The sequence below is a fragment of the Ostrea edulis genome, chromosome 6, assembly GCF_947568905.1.
Source record: "Ostrea edulis chromosome 6, xbOstEdul1.1, whole genome shotgun sequence".
NCBI classification, from domain to species: domain Eukaryota; kingdom Metazoa; phylum Mollusca; class Bivalvia; order Ostreida; family Ostreidae; genus Ostrea; species Ostrea edulis.
Window position 1 is genome coordinate 63,884,301 of NC_079169.1, and position 20,133 is coordinate 63,904,433.

At 36.3% G+C, this 20,133-nt stretch overlaps 1 protein-coding gene and 1 long non-coding RNA gene across 2 annotated transcripts; both read left to right on the top strand.

Annotated features, from left to right (window-relative positions):
- Positions 1–946: 946 nt before the first annotated feature.
- Positions 947–4,613, top strand: LOC130046893 (uncharacterized). The gene is made up of 3 exons (XR_008795943.1): positions 947–1,317; positions 1,588–1,767; positions 4,588–4,613. It is a non-coding gene; the product is annotated as an uncharacterized LOC130046893 (long non-coding RNA).
- A 1,106-nt stretch (positions 4,614–5,719) lies between these two features.
- Positions 5,720–14,670, top strand: LOC125646601 (uncharacterized). The gene is made up of 4 exons (XM_056140374.1): positions 5,720–5,918; positions 6,125–6,473; positions 11,021–11,252; positions 13,609–14,670. The coding sequence occupies exons 2-4, from the start codon at positions 6,216–6,218 to the stop codon at positions 13,884–13,886; spliced, it is 768 nt and encodes a 255-aa protein (XP_055996349.1). The 5' UTR covers positions 5,720–5,918; positions 6,125–6,215; the 3' UTR covers positions 13,887–14,670.
- The last annotated feature ends 5,463 nt before the right edge of the window (positions 14,671–20,133 follow it).

Sequence of the window (20,133 nt, forward strand, 5' to 3'; positions counted from 1 at the left end):
GCAGTTTAGGCAAATATAATCGCCCCCAAACGTGGTTAATAATCGAAATGATAACACGTTTTCAACGTCAACATCGCGTTACATACATATTTGACAATATATGCATCATTCAAGAAACGCATGTATGTACAGATAACTGGTAATTTACTTCATGATATTTAGAAATACATGATTGTATTTAATGGTATTACGTAGATCTGATGACGTCCCTTTATAGTTCATTTCAGGGATCAACTGAAATTCACCAATGAAATCGCTGACATTAAACATTCAGAATATTTACTGCATTGTACAAAACTTTTAAAAAATCTTATTAATTAACATTTCATTTGAAATTTTGATAATGTTAGAAAAGCAAATTTATTTAGTTAATGTTCATGCAAATTTGTATTTAGGCCATAGAACATGAACTCTAATCGATAGTAGACAAATTTCTATTGGAATAAAGAGATTTGTTTTAGTAAGACTGCGCATTTGCCAAATAAGTCATTACAACTGGTCGTTTTTATGTTGCCTTTGTATATTTGGGACATTCTTTTAATATTGAGATATGACCCCCTACTACCATCTTCGCTAGAAGCGGGTCGTAAACCCTTGGTTAGCGAAGGTGCCCTACTACATGTACCTGAGTGAGATACACCGTGGTACCTCTTCTACGTAGCGTGGAACTCCCGCTCTGTTCTATGTTGAAATATGAACCCACCACTTGTCCGAGATGTGGACTGCACAGAAAACATTTTGCACATTGAGGGTCATTTCAATGTTGAAATTTGACCCCATCATAAACGATCTTTAAGGGTCATTTTCAGCCAGGGTAAAAATTTCACGCTTGGGAGGGTAGTTAATGAACGGTCTGAGTCGATTTTCAACGTTGAAAATTGATTAAAGATCTGTTGAAAACTGACCTCTGGGGTCACGATTTCAAGTTACACCGACATACTTCATAGAGCGCGTTATACATGAGGGTCGGGACTGCAACACTTCAGAAGCGCCGACGTGGGGCGTCGCAGTTCATACCCTATGTAATTTGCTTCTTTTAAAAATACATATTTCATTGTTTTTCACTAAAAAAAAAAAATCATGTACGTCTGCTTCTGCAATAAGAACCGATGTCTGAAAAATCTGTCGGTATATAAACTTCCTGCTCTTACGTTTCACACCCTCGGGACGTGGGTAACACGACTAAAGGTCTGGCATCACAGACCGGTGTTACTTTAATACATGTATGTCTAACATAAATAGCTAAAAATATCATACCAGTATTTGGAATGGAAACAGATTGCCATATGTTGGTATTGTTTCTTTATGTTTACATAGGTAAGTTTTCTCTTCCCATATCGTTATTTCATTTACTCCTCATAATCATGAATAATTTATCAGGGCGTTGTTGATCAACATTAAATTACATGCATGAATCTAAACAGGAACATGCGTGTCACTGGTTTTAAGCAGTTAGACTAGTTAAAGCCAGCCTGAACTAAATACTACATTACTAACGTCGTACAATAGTAGGGACTGGTTTTAGTCAGACTGTTTTAAAAGCTACCTGATACTAACTAGGAAAAGCATGGTTGAATCCTCTTTCAGTGGCTACAGCAGGTCAGACGTGTCCAGAGCCCTTTGTGGGTCTATATGAGGGTTGCTACTATTTTCACACCGAGCTGACCACGTACAATAAATCAGTAGGTGTCTGTCGTGAGATGGGGGCCACCCTAGCGCAGATAGACTCAGCTGAGGAGGAACAGGCACTCACCAAATACATGGAAGGTATAAAATGTTGTGTGTGCGAGTTCAAATCAATTTGTAAGATAGACATTCCAAGTACAGTGTATGTCTGAAAGGCATGACAATCGTATGGCGCGCCAAATTAACATAAACGCAAATAATTGAAGATATCTTCAATTATTTGAAGATATCACCAATTCAATTATTGCTCTCTTTAATTGAATTAATACGCGCATTAAATCAATTATTGCTCTCATCAAATAAATTAATGCACACCTCAATTCAAGTATTGCTCTCATCCATTGAATTAATGCACGCATCAATTCCATTAATGAGAGCAATAATTGATTTAATGCGCGCATTAAATTCAATTATTGCTCTCTTCAATTCAATTGATGCGCGCATTAATTGAATTAATGAAAGCAATAATAGATTTGATGCGCGCATTAATTCAATTATTGCTCTCTTCAATTCAATTGATGAGAGCATCAATTTAGTAGAAATATTGCTCGCAATAATTAATTTAGAGCTTGGTGTAAATAATTTGATGATCTCTTTAATTCAATTGAAGATATCTTTAAATCGTTTACAATGTCTTTGTATAAGGAATTAATGCGCGCATCAATTATTTTGAAGAGAGCAAAAATTCAATTAAAGATATCTTTAATTCAATTGTGGATATGTTGAATTGAAGATATTTTTAATTATATAGTTGGCTCTCTCTAAATGAATTATTGCTCTCTTCAAATGAATTAAAGATATCATTGATTCGGTGGAAGAGAGCAATAATTGAATTAATGCGCGCATTAAATCAATTATTGCTCTCATCAATTGATTGAATGCGCGCATTATATCAATTATTGCTCTCTTCAATTGAATTGTAGCGCGAATCAATTCAATTGTTGATATCATTAATTCATTGAAAGAAATCATTAATTCAATTAAAGTGTGCATCAATTCAGCTGAAGAATTAATGCTATCATCAATTCAATTAATGCGCCCAATAATTCAGAATTGAAGATATCATTAATTATTTGAAGATATCTTTAATTAAATTGTTGCGCGCATCAAATGAATTGATGATATTTTCAAATAATTGAGGATATCTTCAATTGTTTGAGTGTGTGTTAATTTGGCCTCCATAGGAACGCAGGTTAGTTTTGTATAACCTGGTTTGGTATGGGGACACATACCCTTGACAACCAGATGCCGGAACTATTTCTCTCTCTCTAAATTTACATCGCAGCACTGTTTTCAGCCTTCTATGGAATAGAAAGTTAACGTGTACAATAAGATACTTCTGTTTGATACATGTATTTTCTCGTTATCAATATTAGCATCTACTTGTACGCAAATCACTGTTGTAAAACATCTTTCTCTGTATGATCGTCGAATAATAGATTAAAACAAAGATGTTGTATTCGAATTAATGATTTACTAAGTAAGCATTGTCCTGTTCATTTTGAAATCCATTTCTCTCTGGGGAAAGGGGGGTGTTTCATTGCTTAATCCGCCTTTCAAGAAAGTAAACAAAAAAAATCATACGTCATATTTATCACCTGACGTCAGTCACATTGACCTGTTGATTGCATATTCATAAATTCATTAATTTTCAATGACCCATGCAATCACTACCTTAAAAGCCAAAAACTATTGCATTTTCTGATATTTGAAGATTTATTGTGGGTAGGCCTAAACAATGCAATCTCCCGTATTTTCTCAATCTGTCAGAGATGAGCGACTTTAAAGTCGATCTCTTTCTCTAAAGGGCAGCGAAATGCGCATTGCATGCATAGTCTACACATATTTTCTATCACGAGAAACTTCACCTTCGATACAATATTTTTAATAAATAGACTAGGCTCCGTAGAACTAAGATTAAAGATGGCGACCTTCACAGCTAGACGCTTCGTCGTTGTTGCTAAGTGAATTTTTTCCGGGTTTAAACAAAGGTTAGCCTAGTATATTTGTCTCTTGCATTAAATTATAAAGAATGACTTTAATTCTGGGGCAAATTATACGAGTATAACCTGGTTTGGGTCAGTTTACGCTTTTTTAGCTCACCTGAGCCAAAGGCTCAAGTGAGCTTTTCTGATCGAAATTTGTCCGTTGTCTGTCGTCGTCGGCATCGTCGTCGTCGTAAACTTTTCACATTTTCGACTTCTTCTCAAGAACCGCTTGGCCAATTTCAACCAAATTTGCCACAAAGCATCCTTGGGTGAAGGTCTTTCAAGTTTGTTCAAATGAAGGGCCATGTCCCTTTCAAAGGGGAGATAATCACAAAAATGCAAAGATAGGGTGGGATCATTTAAAAATCTTCTCAAGAACCACTGGGCCAGAAAAGCTTAAATTTACATGAAAGCTTCCTGACATACATGTAATGCAGATTCAAGTTTCTTCAAATCATGGCCCCCGGAGGTTGGATGGGGCCACAATAGGGGATCAAAGTTTTACATACAAATATATAAGGACAATCTTTAAATATCTTCTCAAGAACCACTGAGCTAGAAAAGCTGATATTTACATGAAAGCTTTCTGACATCTTTCAGATTTCATTTTGTTAAAGCCATGGCCGCCAGGGGTAGGATGGGGTCACAAGGGAGGGGGGTCAAAGTTTTGGATACAAATATATAGGGAAAATCTTTAGATATGAGCCAAGGTGACTCAGGTGAGCGATGTGGCCCTTGGGCCTTTTGTTATAATCCACTTTGCGGATTATAAAGCGTAAACTGACCCAAACCAGAATATACTCGTATAACTTGCCCCAGAATTAAAGTCATTCCTAATTATATAATTATAAGTAACGGAGGGAAAACCCGTAGGTTCCGACGACGAGCTTAAGCTGTATCTAAATATTTGCAGATCAAGGGATGACTCAGAAAAAACAGGTATGTCAGTCTTTTGATATTTTATTCCTGTCCCCAGCCTTATGATTTTTATGCATGGCATGGAATTACTGCAATTGTAATACATGTAAAAGCAAAACCCCTATGCTACATATTTGCATTATAATAATTCTTTCAAACTGAACATTACAAACCCTCTGTTTAAAACTATAATGAATAGAATATGGTAGATCTTGCAAGTCAAGCCTGTAACCATTAGTTTATAAGTGGTTACGAATACTAATGGGATCTTCCAGAGGGGTGCGAATCTTTGGAACGTGAGTGTTAGGTAGTCAATTCATAGTGAAGTTTATTCTGACAGAGTACAGAAATTAATTAATTTAACCAAAATTATGCAGTTTATTATAATACTCGGTAACTGTGAAACTCTTTAGATGTGTATATTTTTTGGTGAATTGTCTGTCCTTGACTTTAAAAAACCGGAAATAGTATTCACATATGTTCGTGCAACGACTTTCACAATTCTTCAGTAATTTTCATAAAGAACGATTATATTTTTGCCTTTGATGACGTTACAAGTAATAGCCATTTCATCATGAACACGCTGCAGTTGTAAACAATCTGCGCGTGAATTTTGATAAATATAGTACGTTTATTTTCCCGGTAGAAAGAATGTAAATTATGAGAAATAAATGTTATTTTTGACGGTACATGATGGTATAAACTGCCGGCGTGAAATATTGCAGTTCATATCCTCACGCATTTCAAAAAATGATGTTTTCGAAATATCTTAGATGTTTGCATAAATTATGCTTTTCCCATAGAGTTCAATGTTGATTACAAATCAATATTTTTGTGAGAGCTCTTGATGAATCAGTTTTATTTAATAAAAACCTGCAAATTGATACCAAGGACGACCTGCATCACCAATGATTAATAATGAAATTCCGTCGTTACTTATTGACTTGATTGACTACCTTAAGAAAAGAGGCCAATGGTTAAAAAATTAAAAAGAGCATTTACAGCAAGGGAAATTTGAGGTTAGATTTAAGTCTAAATTTCAAATCCAGTTAGCTTTTGAAATATTTTTGATAAACAAATAAAATGTTCAGTATATGTTTGCATTTGAATTTTTTTTTTATAAACGTGCAGATTTTTTAAAACATCTGTGCTAGATACATCTTTTTAACGAAAATCTTTGGATTTGATATTGCGTTGCGCAGTTACCGGTCTGTGGATGTACAGTGTATATGGAATTCTTGCAGATTCATGACACAAAGAGAAAGAGAAGAGCTGTTTTGACGCCCAAAGAGCGAAACAGTGAAATGAAATATTATCAAAACACACGTGAGTATCGTGCTATCTTGAAAGTTGTTTGTTTTGGGTTTTTTTTTTATCATAGATACATTGGCAAATACCCCCTCCCCCCCTTTTTTTAAAATAAAGATGCCCCAAATCATATTTTTTTTTTAGTAAAGCCTGAGAATATACTAATAAAAATCAGTCTATCATTTTTATCTGCTTAAATTTTCACGAGGGCACAACTTTTTCAGTGTGCAGGTTAGAAAAATTTGGACTTGTGTGGTCAAGCTTTTTCAACGTGCTCCCAGACATAAAAGTATGTTTCTAATATCGTAATACAAAATGAGTTTAATGAGGAGTCAACGGTACATACATATAGACGTCAGAAGTTTTTGCAGTCGAAATTTGTACAATGCAGGTACCAATGGGTCAGAAAGATCGGGCACTCCTCCCGGGATGTCTATTAGGAACTCGTCCAATCCAAATGCTGGTCTTGGCGCGTGGACGGACGTCTTTATACCCGGGAAAACTATTCTGGGCTATTATGGCGGGAAAATAGTGCCAGCAGCCACTGTTAAGGATGGTTCATATGCGTGGATTGTAAGTAACATTATAAATAAAATTGGATTGACGAATGAGACACATTTCTATGGCAAGCCCTTTTACTATTTATTCGTAAAATAAGATATTTCTTTAAACAAGAGAGATATCTGTTTTGGTTAAAGAGATATCTCTGTAAGTTAGAGAGATATCTTTTACGCTTGGGAGATATCTCTTTAACCAAAAGATATCGCTTTAAACAAAAAGAGATATATCTTTATGCTTGGGAGATATCTCTTTACGCTTGGGAGATATCTCTTTCTCTTTGAGAGATATCTCTCAAAGCTAAAGAGATATCTCTCAAAGAGAAAGAGATATCTCTCTAGCGTAAAGAGATATCTCTCTATCAATGTAAAAAGAGATATCTCTTTAAGTTAGAGAGATATCTCTTTAAATTTTCAAGAAGAGATATCTCTTTAACCTAAAGAGATATCTCTTTAGATTTTTCCCCTGGTGATCAGAATGACTTCTCCCTGTTGCATTGTCATTAAAATGATGTAACCCTATTTTTTAACCAAGCAAAATACTTCTAGTGTTTAAATGGCGGGAAAAGTTGAAGAGGTGGTTGGGGTAACATATTATCAAGTTGCCGAGAGGCGAAATCTAGTCTACCACGCATATTTCATCAATTTATTGTGTTTGTTTTTTTGCTACCTGCATACATTTCACATGCGGTAAAAGCAAAATCTTCGCCCGGGATTGCAGCCATCAGGGTGTTGCTAAAACGCGGAACGGAAAACGGAACGGAACGGAATTTAAGAATTAGAATGATTAATGTAGATAAGATAACGGTAAAAATCGTGGGAGGGAGGGGGGATTCATTTTGATTAAAATCAACAATTTGGGAATTGTTTACAAGCGATCAAACAACTTTATCTAAAAAATTTACATCATAAATTGATTAATCGAATTTAGTTAAACGTTAGTATAAGAATTTACAAAGCATTATACAAGGATTTTGAAATTTCGGCATTGACAGAGGTATTAGCGAGCAGTGACACCTATGGGTAGAAAATGAAAAGAACACACGTGGTTTATACCTCCCTCCCCGTGGCAAAACGTCATTAATGCACATGTACATGTATTTACACATAATACCGTGTATGTGTGTAGTTACAACAGAGGGTGTAATATGTATAAAGCAATAATAATTCATTATCTTATTTAGTCAACAAATTAAACACTTTGTATTTGATTTATTATTTTTTAACTAACAGGAGACTTAGTAACCGCAGCACTCCAATCCTAAATAGGGAGGACTTCTGGCAGTTAATTTTTAAACTAAATACTTGTATAGCTTAACGTTTGGATTAATTCAATTCAATTCAAGCACAGGGGTTAAGCCCGTTTTGGGCCCGAACCTTGTGATACCATAAATATAGATATATTTATGGTATCACAAGGTTCGGGCCCAAAACGGGCTTAGCCCCTGTGAATTCAAGCATAAATTCTGTGTTAACATTTTAGTTATTTCATATATTATGAAATAAACCTGTTAATTCTTCTTACTATTGGTCGTAAACTTCACCCTAATTACCATTGGTTTTGTTTCAATCTTTCTTTCGCGCTGTATCTCTTCAGTTTCAACACTAATCCGCAGGATATCGGTAAATGTGCGAACTTTCACATAGATTCATCCCAAATGAGGCAAAACATTTTTCTACTCCGGACTCGTGCGCTTTAAAATTTGATGTGATGCATAAATGTATATTGTACCAGGTGTAGAACTAAATTCAAATTCAGTTATCTTAAACATATGTAGTTCGATTAAAAGCACGTTCGATTTAAAAAGGCTATGTTTGGGGAAAATTCTTCAAAAAAATATTTTATCTTTTACAATGTTGTTTTCGGGGGGGGGGGGGGTTACATTTTAATCATTGGATGGGCTTTTAAAATCGTTTCTTACGATACCAGCCAGAATAAAGTATTAGGATTTGAAATGGGGTTCAATTATAATTCAAGTCTTTTTCAGTATGTTATCTTATTTATTTTTTCTTCATTTGTGAAACAACGTACTATCAAAATCTGGGGGAGGGGGGGGGGGGACAAAGCCATGATGCCAACAGGCGATTGCTTGATATTTTTGATAAAAAAAATTACTATGCAAATTATTAAGCAATCGCCTATTGGTACATTCATCCACAAAATACACCGTGTAAAAATACATACACTCTGTAATAATGCATTAGGATGAGGTATCAATATAAAATGGCAATTTCTACCCAGAGTTATCGTTCCCGCTACGCTCCACTAGTGTTGTAGCGCAGCGTAATACGCCCTCTGGTGAGAGATTGATGAAATGGTGGATTCTGAGGATGACTTCCTGTTCTCTCTGTAATTTCTGCATTCCTTGTTCAAAATAAGCCTTTGATTTTGCAAAATGCTGAACTCTTCATAACATTATTGCATAATATATTTTCTATTTTCTGTTCCGTTTATCCGTTCCGCGTTTTAGCAACACCCCAGCCAATCCTGGTAAGATTTGCTTTGGCAGGCTTCCGTTTTAGGGAGAATTCCTAAGTATTAAAACTAATAAAAATATTGGAAAGAGATTATCTATCTCTTTATCTTTGAGAGATATCTTTTTTTCAACGATTAAAGGGATATCTTTTATACTTTGAGAGATATCTCTCTAGGAATCTTAGAGAGATATCTCTTTAAGTGAAGGAGATATCTCTCAAAGTAAAAGAGATATCTTTCAGAGTAAAAGAGATATCTCTAAGTGAAAGAGATATCTCTCTAATTGAAAGAGATATCTCTTAAAGTATAAGAGATATATCTCTCAGTGAAAGAGATATCTCTTAAAGTGAAAGAGATATCTCTCTAAATGAAAGAGATATCTCTCTAAGTGAAAGAGATATCTCTTTTTTAGAGAGATGTCTCTTAATATTAAGAGATATCTCTCATTTTAAAGAGATATCTCTTTCACTTAGAGAGATATCTCTTTCATTTAAAGAGATATCTTATTTTTCGAATAAATAGTAAAAGGGCTTGCCATACATTTCTGTATTTCTAGGAATGAAATCTAACTAGATGTATAGGTATTACATACGGTAATGGACTTAATTAAACACGCAATAATGATTTAGTTTTTCAATGTATGTGAAATTTTCATGGTGTTTAAAGCATCTGGAATTGAAGATATTAAGGAATGTGTACATACATTTTTTTTCTTTTGCAAACATGTGCATCCGTCCTTAAATTTGTATGGAGAATTTTCTAAACATTGTTTATGATTTTTAAAAGCTTTTTGAGAGAGGACTTCAATCTTTTCAGCAAAGCTTTAACAGAGGGGACTGTACCATGTTTGACAGTCCTGTATTGACCTTTGGCATTATAATCTTTTAATTAAAACTTAATTTACCAACAACTTGAGCTCTATAAGAGAGAGAAAGAGAGAGAGATCGAGAGAGATATTTGAAATTTACCTAACTGATTTACAAGTAATCCACGCGAGAAGACCTTTGAAATGGCTCTGTACCTTTCACCCACCCATTAAAAACTTTTTAATATTATCTAAAATCGTGAGCTTTGAGAATGTGCATGAAAGGGAGTTTTCATATTCAGAGGCAGATTTAGAGGGGGACTCCCCTTTTATACCACACATTTACAAGCCATTACTGGCATATATAGATAATAGGTTGAAAACATTCAAAACCTGCATAGAACATATTGAAATAAAAGATAATGTGAGTATTTTGGCTAATAGACTTTCACATGTCCCTCTCGCCTTTTCGGAAATTCTGGAGGTTGTACGCCTTTCGGATGACTTCTCGTTTGTTGACGATACCTAGCTTGACATTTACTTGTGACTTGCTTATGGTATACTTCAGTATTGATTTGAACGTTTGAACCATTGTTGAGACGGTTTTGCTGTGTAGTAGGGCGTATATCCTTACAGTTGTACAACGTGCATGAATAATTAGTACATGTCCTTAAGGTATTTGTGCTTAACAAACACGTCTTTTTCACATGTCTAAGTTCCTTCAGAGGTTTTTAAGTGGGATTCTAGATATATTTGTCTTGAATTTTTACGATGCGGTTTCATGAGAATTGATTTGATACATGTCGACGTAAAACCTTCGGTTGAAGTTTTTCCCGAATCTTTGTAAAATCGTTAAAAAATCATGCACTCACATCAGATTATAATACAAACTAAATTTTTATTGAATACAAACTTACTGGTATTGCTTTCGATATATAAAATTTAAACAATTTGAATCATGGGAATTTTAAAACAGTTTAGATAACAGCAATCAGGTGACACACAAAATTATGTCATCTCCAGTTAATTTCCTGGTCGTTATGATTAAGAAGACAGCCACGGAAGTCCGAATATCTTTGAATATTGCCTCTAAAAGTCACTTCAAGGTCACTATCTTTTCCCGCCAAGGAACTTTGCAATTTAGATGTGGCTGCCATTAGTTGTATATATACTTCTGGTTTATCATATATCTGCAGCAATACAATGTGTGAAGGGACACAGTGCTGTCTCTCATACCAAGCATCTTTAAGATATGGACAGAATTTTTATATTGGTGTCTTAGATAAACATACAGAAAGAAGATTACAAAGTCGATGCTGCCGACCCTTCTTACAGTAACTGGGTCCGGTATGTGAACAGCCCCAGGACAGACGAGGAGGAGAATGTTCTCCCGGTTAGATGCAAAAGCAAGATGTTCTATGTCGTTCCCAGAGACATCGCTCCCAACACCGAGCTGATGGTGTCATACGGACATGGTTACGACAGAAGGCTGGGCACAGAAAGAAATCACCCAGGCACGTACAAGCTCGTGATTTTATCATAGATGTAAAGTAGCTCGCATAGTCTGTACTAAGGAGGAATAACACCAGGAAAATCTGATATGGGTGAAAAGTGTACAATAATATTTTGAAATGGAAAACTTTCAAATTTAGGCCTAGTGTAAAATACAGTTTTAGTAGAAAGTAATCTGAAATAAATTTTTAAAACCACTGCTGGACTCGAACCCGCGATCTACAGATCAGCAGTCGATACGTTAAATGACCGCGCTACCCAGCTAGGCAATCCGATTTAAAACGATCATACAAATTTTGCTGATGTTTATATTTTCATTCGAAGTCGGCCATTATGGCAATGCAGTATACAACCTTAATTCCAAACTCCCTTTTTATACGCCTGTCGAAGACGTATTATGGTATGGCGTCGTCCGTCTGTCTGTCCGGACCTTGTGGGCAGGATACAGACTGAACCATAAGCCCTAGGACTTTACAACTTGGTACATTTGATCACCATGATGAGAGGAAGATGCCTATTGTTTTTCAAGGTCAAAGGTCAACGTCTTAGTATCACTTATTAGGAAAACCTTGTGGGCAGGATACAAACCGAACCGTAAGCTCCTGGATATTATAACTTGGTATATTTGATCACCATGATGAGAGGAAGATGTCTATATATTTTTTCAAGGTCAAAGGTCAAGGTCATAGGTTTACTTAGTAGGAAAACCTTGTAGGTATACAAACCGAACCGTTGGGGCTAGGAGTGTAATACGCATATACCTTATTCCAAGTGGAGGAAGCCTATTGTTTCTCAAGGTCAAAGGTCAAGGTAGTTGTAGCAAAACTGTTGTGGCTAGGAATGCCAATACTTTTCTTTTTCAAGTTTAAAAGGTCAAGACTGTTAGATGGCATGCTTCACTTGATAATTTGGTGCCAAGTATAGCTTGTGAACTTCCAAGTTATACTTTATTGAAAAGATATTTCTATATAATTTGAGATTCTCCTGCAAAATAAATGGTGATCTGCCTTTACAAAAATAGTTATGTTCAATATTTTTGACCATTTCAAACTGAAACTAATTACTGAAATAAACACATGAAATCAAATTGTATGGAGTATCATTTTGCATGATCTGTCTTCATTATACATTTTATGGCTACAAGTGTGTAATGAGGATCCTCTCCGTGGTGGCACTAGAAACAGCCATTGCTATTGTAGCTGTAGTGAACTGTCTGACAATAGCTTTTCCTTTCCTTCATCAGCTTAATAGATGTTGCTTTGTAACATACACTTTTATATATGTAATCACATCATTAATACCAGTCATTTGTAAGAATTATTACCATTCATATACTTCCTATGCATATTCATTGTGTGGTAGCAATGAGTCTGGCTAAAAGATCATGCTTGCTTTAGTCTTAAGGATGCAAGACTCTTCTGGATAATAACTGTATTCATAAGAACTGTACAAAAGTAGTGTTTAAATTTTTGAAACTTAGTGCATTTTTAGACCATATATTTTTAAAGAAAATCCAGTTTGCACCCTTAAGATTTTTTGCAGTACTATAAAATGTTGATATCCATTTCTACAAGCATAATAATGAATTAGCTCACAGAGGACAGTGCTAACTTCACTAAAATATGAATCCCACTAAAATATGTTTTCCTTGAGCAAAATCTACGGGCGTATTATGCCACGTTGGCGTTGCTCTTGTTAAGTCAAGTGATTGCTAGAGTGTAAAGGTAAAACATCAAAATCTGTAGGTTTTAGAAGTCACAATTTTCTGGATATGATAAGCTATGAAGTCAAAATTTGGACTACGTTGGCGTTGCTCTTGTTAGTTGATGGGAATATATTCAGCGTTTCTGTCATAGGCACTTGTTTCTGTAAATAACTTACGACCTCTGTATACTAATAATGTTTACAGTTCTACTGATGAAATAAACCGGAACAGACGGTATGACGTCATAAATTAAATATCAATGACCGCTCTTTTAGGGGCGAGTAATTTAAAATACATGATATATTAATATTGATTTATTGTTAAAGGGAAAGGCAAGATTTTTTTTGGTTAAAGATTGTCATTTACGGTATCAGTAATTAATACTTTATTCATAAAAGCAACAATGTGGTTAGGGTTGCCTTTCCCTTTGAAAAAAATAGACATGTATTGTAGGTGAGACTTATGTTTAAATACATGATATTATGTGACCTTGTATTATAGTTTGATAATTTTCAATTATGCTACTGTACGTAATAAAATGTAAAAATATTCAAAATAAGAATACAGTACATTTAATTGAAAACATTGTTTCTGATCTAGATAATGTTTTGATTGGGATATAAATGACACGTTTTCTTTATTTTTAATTTTAGATTCCGAGATTCTTAAAGGGTCTTGGCAAATTCGTATTAACCACGTTCATGTAGACCAATATGCAAAGCTGACAAAGTCCGACGGCTCTCCAGTTGTGTATGCCAATTTCCGTTACCCAAGGTTAAATCTTGGAAATGTGCATATAAAACTCCTACTGTCTCTTTATGGAAGGCAATGGTCGTGGGCAAAAGAAGAGGACTACTCGTTTTATACAGATCTCAAAGATGGCTATATGAAATATCCGTTCATTTGCGAGAAAACAGAGATATACTGGTGATTAAAGACACAACAAACGAAATTGATTAATTGTGTGTATATATATATATATATATATATATATATATATATATATATATATATATATACATGTATATATATATCACAATGCCGATAGAGTATACTCGACTATTTTCTTCAATTTTTCAGGAGTATATATATCTTTTCGTAAGAATCAAAGTGTACAGATCCAGAAAGACAACATTCTTTTATTTGGCACTTTTGAAAGTATCTAAAACATTATCACCCACTTTGGTACGTACATGTATTTGATACATATTTTTCTACACTTTGAGAGTTTTTGTGCAGTACCAATCAACATACATTGTGTTTTCTTTACGCTCATCATAAGATTATTATTTTCTAACCATTTCATATAGAGTTTAAAAGATCATCGTGCAACCTTTGTTCAATAACATCAATAGATTTATGTCAAATATCCTGTGATGTATCATCTGCATACATCGAAACACTCGAGTGCTTCAGACATTTAAGATAATAATTAACAAATAAAATGAAGAACAATGGGCCCAATATTGACCCCTGCGGTACTCCTATTGTAACATCTTTTTCATCAGACAAAAACACTTTTCCATGAAAGACATCGCGATTTTCCGCTAAGACAAGATTGAAACCATTTAATTAACAGAATTTTGACAAATACCGAATGATAAAAGCTAGTGTAACAATACTTGGTGATTTACAGTCAGTGAGTGTCAAAGGCTTTACTAAAATCAATAAAAGAACACCTGTTAATTTGCCATTGTCTGTGTTACATGTACTTAAACCAGTAATCAATGATATATACAATGTATATTCGTCTGCCGCATCTCTGAAAAAATATTATCGTTTATCCATTTCTCCGAATCACTGTGAATACGTTGTAATTTATCAGCATATGCTTGCCTACAATTCTCATAAACACTGGGTAGAAAGACGACCACATACTATTGATGCCGTGTAATGATTTCAACGTGTACAACTAGAGTGCAAGACCTAGTCGAAAGTGATTAGAAATGCGAGTTTTCATTGGACGACTAGAGAATGATAACAATCATGGTATAAATTTAGAAATTCACCCGGAAAGCACGTGGAGGTGAACTATTATAGTTTCTCGGATCTCGGCCAACAAGATCTAGAAAGCTCGGAATTGTAGATCGTCGCTAGCAACGGTTACCGAGTACCCTACCTCAAAAGTGAACGGAGACCAATGGGCGTGGTTGGCGACATAGGAATTAAAAGGATCTGAGATCTTTATGCAAATTATCATTCCTGAAAATTTTACAAACTTGCTCACAAAAATTTGTGCACAGAGACACATCTCTCCCTTTGGAGCCCAACGAAGGAGGACAGAAGCACGATAGTCTGGACCATCCTATTAATGCTTTGTGTAATCTGTACTCTCCTACACAGGAATATAATCAAACGTCAGATTAAGGTCGGGGTTGCAACCCCACAAATACTAGTACCCCTGGATCCCCTAACCAAGTCCGAATGCTTCCCTTTGAAAATCGATCTACACTTATAACTTCTCTGTAGGAGGGTTTGCTGAACTCTAATTAAACTGTCAATAGAACAACGAGAAAACGCAGAAATGTTAAATCCGATACGTCATCATACTCCTATGACCTCACTGATTTTCGTAACTTTAGACAACTTCATGACATATATGATGTTAAATATGAAACATAACATATTTATTTCACAACTTCGTTTACAAGTATTGAGTATATTTTACTTCATCATATGTTTTATAGGATTATTTCCCGTGGGGTATAGCATAATCGAAGTTCGATTGTTCCTGAAAATGTTAAACTTTTGAAAACAAAGAATACAGGTTGGATACCCATATATAACACACTATTACACACACACACACACACACACACACACACACACATATATATATATTGTATGTATATATATATATATATACATTGTATATACACATTCAACTCTCTTTACAAATTCGCTCCGTGGGGATACCCCTTGCTTGTCGTCGGAGGCGACTGAATGGGGCGGTCCTTCGGATGATATCGCAAAATCCGAGGCCCCATGACACAGCAGGTGTGGCTCGATCAAGATCCCTCCCTGCTCAAAGACTGTAAGCGCCGAGCATAGGCCTAGATTTTGCGGCCCTTAATGGTGACATCTGCAAATGAGTGAAAAATTCTCAAGCGGGACGTTAAACAATATACAACCAACCATCCAACTTTATAAATCAATTTACCACCCGAAAAAAGAAAAATTTCAAAAAAAATCTGCCGTATATTATGCAAATCCTACTCTCAACGAAACAACATACATTCGGTTCATAAATGTCCAGATCGCCAATGTGGAACGTGCCCTAATCTCAGCAAGATTCTTTGAACTGACGACTATAAATATCCAGCCTCGATGAATCTCGCTGAGATTAGAACGTGCCGTTACATAAAAGAAGGAAGTATTTTCAAAATCGGAGCCCTGGATTTTCAGATAAACGCCGATGACATGCACTTCTGATTAACTGTATAACGTGCGGAGGATGTGCTTCTGATTAACTGTATAACGTGCGGAGGATGTGCTTCTGATTAACTGTATATCGTGCGGAGGATGTGCTTCTGATTAACTGTATAACGTGCGGAGGATGTGCTTCTGATTAACTGTATAACGTGCGGAGGATGTGCTTCTGATTAACTGTATAACGTGCGGAGGATGTGCACACCCGTAACCGGGGGGGGGGGGGGGGGGGGGGGGTTCGTACGAAACCCCCCTTGAAAACTACTATGCACTATTAAAGTCGGCATTTTGTTTGAATTGTGACTATTAAAGTCGGGATTTTTTATGAAAATCATGAAAATTCATAGTAAAAAAGGCATGATTCCAAAATTCAAATTAAGTGCCAGGAAATTGCTAGATTGCAGGATTTTGCACCAAATACCCCAGACCCCCTGCCGTAGTGGCACCTCGCGGTGCGAGGTGATAGACTCGCGTTGCGAGTCTATGTAACCCCCCCCCCCCCCCCCCCTTGAAAAATCCTGCATACGGGCCTGATGTGCTTCTGATTAACTGTATAACGTGCGGAGGATGTGCTTCTGATTAACTGTATAACGTGCGGAGGATGTGCTTCTGGTTAACTGTATAACGTGCGGAGGATGCACTTCTGATTAACTGTATAACGTGCGGAGGATGCACTTCTGATTAACTGTATAACGTGCGGAGGATGTGGACGGTGCTACATTGGGGACTCTGACACCACACTTCAGAGCAGGATACGCATCCATGAGCAACATATCTAACAACCGGAATATAGAAAATTCAGACTTGGTGAACATCTATAATGTAACCCACTCAGAACATTTTCCCGTTATTCCTTTGTAAAACCTCTTTACGGAGGGTGCACTGGAGAAGAGAGAGAAGGAAAAACATTTTATACAGTTTTTAAAACCGACATTGAACAATCTAATTCAAAATCGTATAGAGATGGTGTATATCATTTACCTTGCTTAACCATGTATTTTAACAAAGGTTCCAATCTCTACCAGAAGAGCGCCCCCTGGTAGAGACTGTACTGTTTTTCGTATTTGCATTGTGAAGTTTTCGTAACGTCTTAAGGTATTCAATGCAAAATGAACATATTTCATTTCTGATATTAAAATGAATGGTATGACTTTTGTAATAATATTGTAACGAAAATAACTACAAAGGGAAAATCTAGAGGAGTAAAGATAAGTCGGGAAGTATTCTTCAAGGTTGTTAATGGCAACAATGACGTAATGGTTAGACGAGTTATCATGTGACATCGTCAGTGTATATAAATACGGCTGCATGATGAACACTGATCCAGTAGAGGGCTCCATTCCGGAGGTTACACAGAAAGCGACGAAAACTTTGCTGGAATTAGGCCAATCCATTCGTAGGTTAACACACCTTGCATATCCGACAGCACCGAGTGACGTGAGGGACACGCTGGCAAAAGAACAGTTTGTAGACGCTTTAGTGGATGTGGATATGCGTTTGAGAATAAAACAAGCTAAACCACAAACTTTAATTTGAATGATGCAATCATATTGGTTGTTGAATTAGAAGTGTTTGTAAGATCAGATCTGAAGAGAGCGAACTTAATGTCACATCTAAGCAACAGGACCTACCATGTAAACTAAAGTGTTAGAACTGTCATAAGGAAGGACACATAAGTAGACAATGTCCTTCTTTAGAAGTGAACAGATAAAAGTCTCAAGTGAAAGACAGCGAAAATCGCTGATCAAAGCAAGATGCAGGATCAGATAAAGTCGCTAGGTCAGGGGAAAAGATTCACAGAAAGTCACATTCATTCGATGGCTTTCAATAGACCAAATGAAGCTGGAATGTATGTAATAGGCAAAGTAGAAGATGCTGAGATTAAGTGGTTGATAGACACTGGAGCAACTGTGAGGCTTCTAGCAAAACGAGTATTTGATGAAATAAAGAAAACCCATGACATTCTTACAACTGAAGAACCACACCAAGATATAATGATTGCTGAGGGAAAGCCTTTCAAACTCAATGGCACGGTTACATTGAATGTAACATTGGGATCGAGTAGATGTCAAAGAAAATTGATCATTGAAGACATCACGGTTGATGGCATTCTAGGTTTAGATTTTTATGAACGGATACATGTACCAAACCGTTTCGAATACATCCGAGAAAATGTTGACTATAAACGGAAAATGTCACTGTCTGAAGATCGAAAGGAAGCTAGGATGTTGTCGCGTAATTTCTTCAAAATCCTTTATTTTTCCCCCAAGAAGCGAAATGGTAGTTTTCTGTGATGTATGCGTACCAGCAGGAGAAAGTCTACCGACTATAAAATTTGGTATTGTAGAGCCCAAAAGCACTTTCCTAGAATTGATTTTTTAAAAAATATTGTTTAAGAATATTTCTGTCAGATGAAGACGTCACCATTGCCGGTGAAGGGCTGCAAAATTTAGGCCTATGCTCGGCGCTTACGGCCTTTGAGCAGGGAGGGATCTTTATCGTGTCACACCTGCTGTGTGACCTCAATTTTTGCGGTCTCATCCGAAGGATCGCCTCATTTAGTCGCTTCTTACGACAAGCAAGGGGTACTGAGGACCTATTCTAACCTGGATCCCCACGGGACTGGAGGATTGGAGGACAGGACCCTAGTTAAGAACGACAAGAAAGTACCAGTAAGATTTATGAATCTTTCAGCAGATGCGAATACTATTCATAAATTAAGCGTCTCAGATTATAGATGGTTCTAGGTAGGCAATTGACAAGCAATCTTGGTCAAAATTGTTTCTTGCTCTCAAAGACGCAACAATTCACAGGCGGGACGAGGTCAATAAAAGCTGGTAGATGATATATTGAAAAGAGGAGTGATAGAACCTTCGCCCATGGGCTTCAGGTGTCGTGCTTGTAAAGAAGAAAGACGGAGCAACGATGCTTTGTGTGGATCACCGCCGCTTGAATAATGTCACGCTAAAAGATGCATACCCGTTACCCCGAATCGATGTCATGCTAGACAGCCGAAGTGGTGCACCCTGGTTTTCAACATTAGACTTACACATGGGATACTGGCAGGTTGAGATGAAACCAAGTAACAAGCAGAAAAACTCCTTTTGCTACACGTAAGGGGCCTTATCATTTTAAAGCCTATGTAATGCGGGAACTACCTTCGAACGATTGATGGAAACAATACTTTGGGGTCTAAATTGGGAGATCTGCCTTATTTACTTTGACGATATTGTAGTTGTAAGTAAAACATTTCAAGGAATGATTATTAATCTATCCAAGGTATTCGAGCGTATAGTTAAGGTGATCAAAGTGACTGGGAAACGCAAGATCCCGGAAATTTAGAAATGTTTAGGCTCATGCAGTGAGAGTGACGTTGAAGAATCAACAAATACAGAATCCAAAGATCAATCGACTCTAAAATTCAAAGAGGGAAGGGTCGTTCGGGAAAAAAAAAACCACATCCAACTTTATTTACCGGACCAAAGCAACAGAGTGCCATTGGTTCTGAAGACACGGCTAAACATGAAGAGGCCATATCTCTTGAGCAGTCTCTAGCAGAAAAGGGTATGCAGACAAAGCCATTTCTTTTTATATGCTCTACAAAGAAGATCACCACTCAATGGGAGAATGGCATACAAATCAAGAATAAGAAATATTAACGGCAAATAAACAACTCAACTTTATGACAAACGGGATGATTTCAGTTTCTCCATCATCAACTTCCCATATCTATGTTGCAATATTCCATT

Coding starts and splice junctions, on each gene's coding strand:
- LOC125646601 (XM_056140374.1), top strand. CDS start 6,216: ATGAGTTTAATGAGGAGTCAACGGTACATACATATAGACGTCAGAAGT. Junction 6,474..11,020: donor ATGGTTCATATGCGTGGATT/GTAAGTAACATT, acceptor TTGGTGTCTTAG/ATAAACATACAGAAAGAAGA. Junction 11,253..13,608: donor CACAGAAAGAAATCACCCAG/GCACGTACAAGC, acceptor TTTTAATTTTAG/ATTCCGAGATTCTTAAAGGG.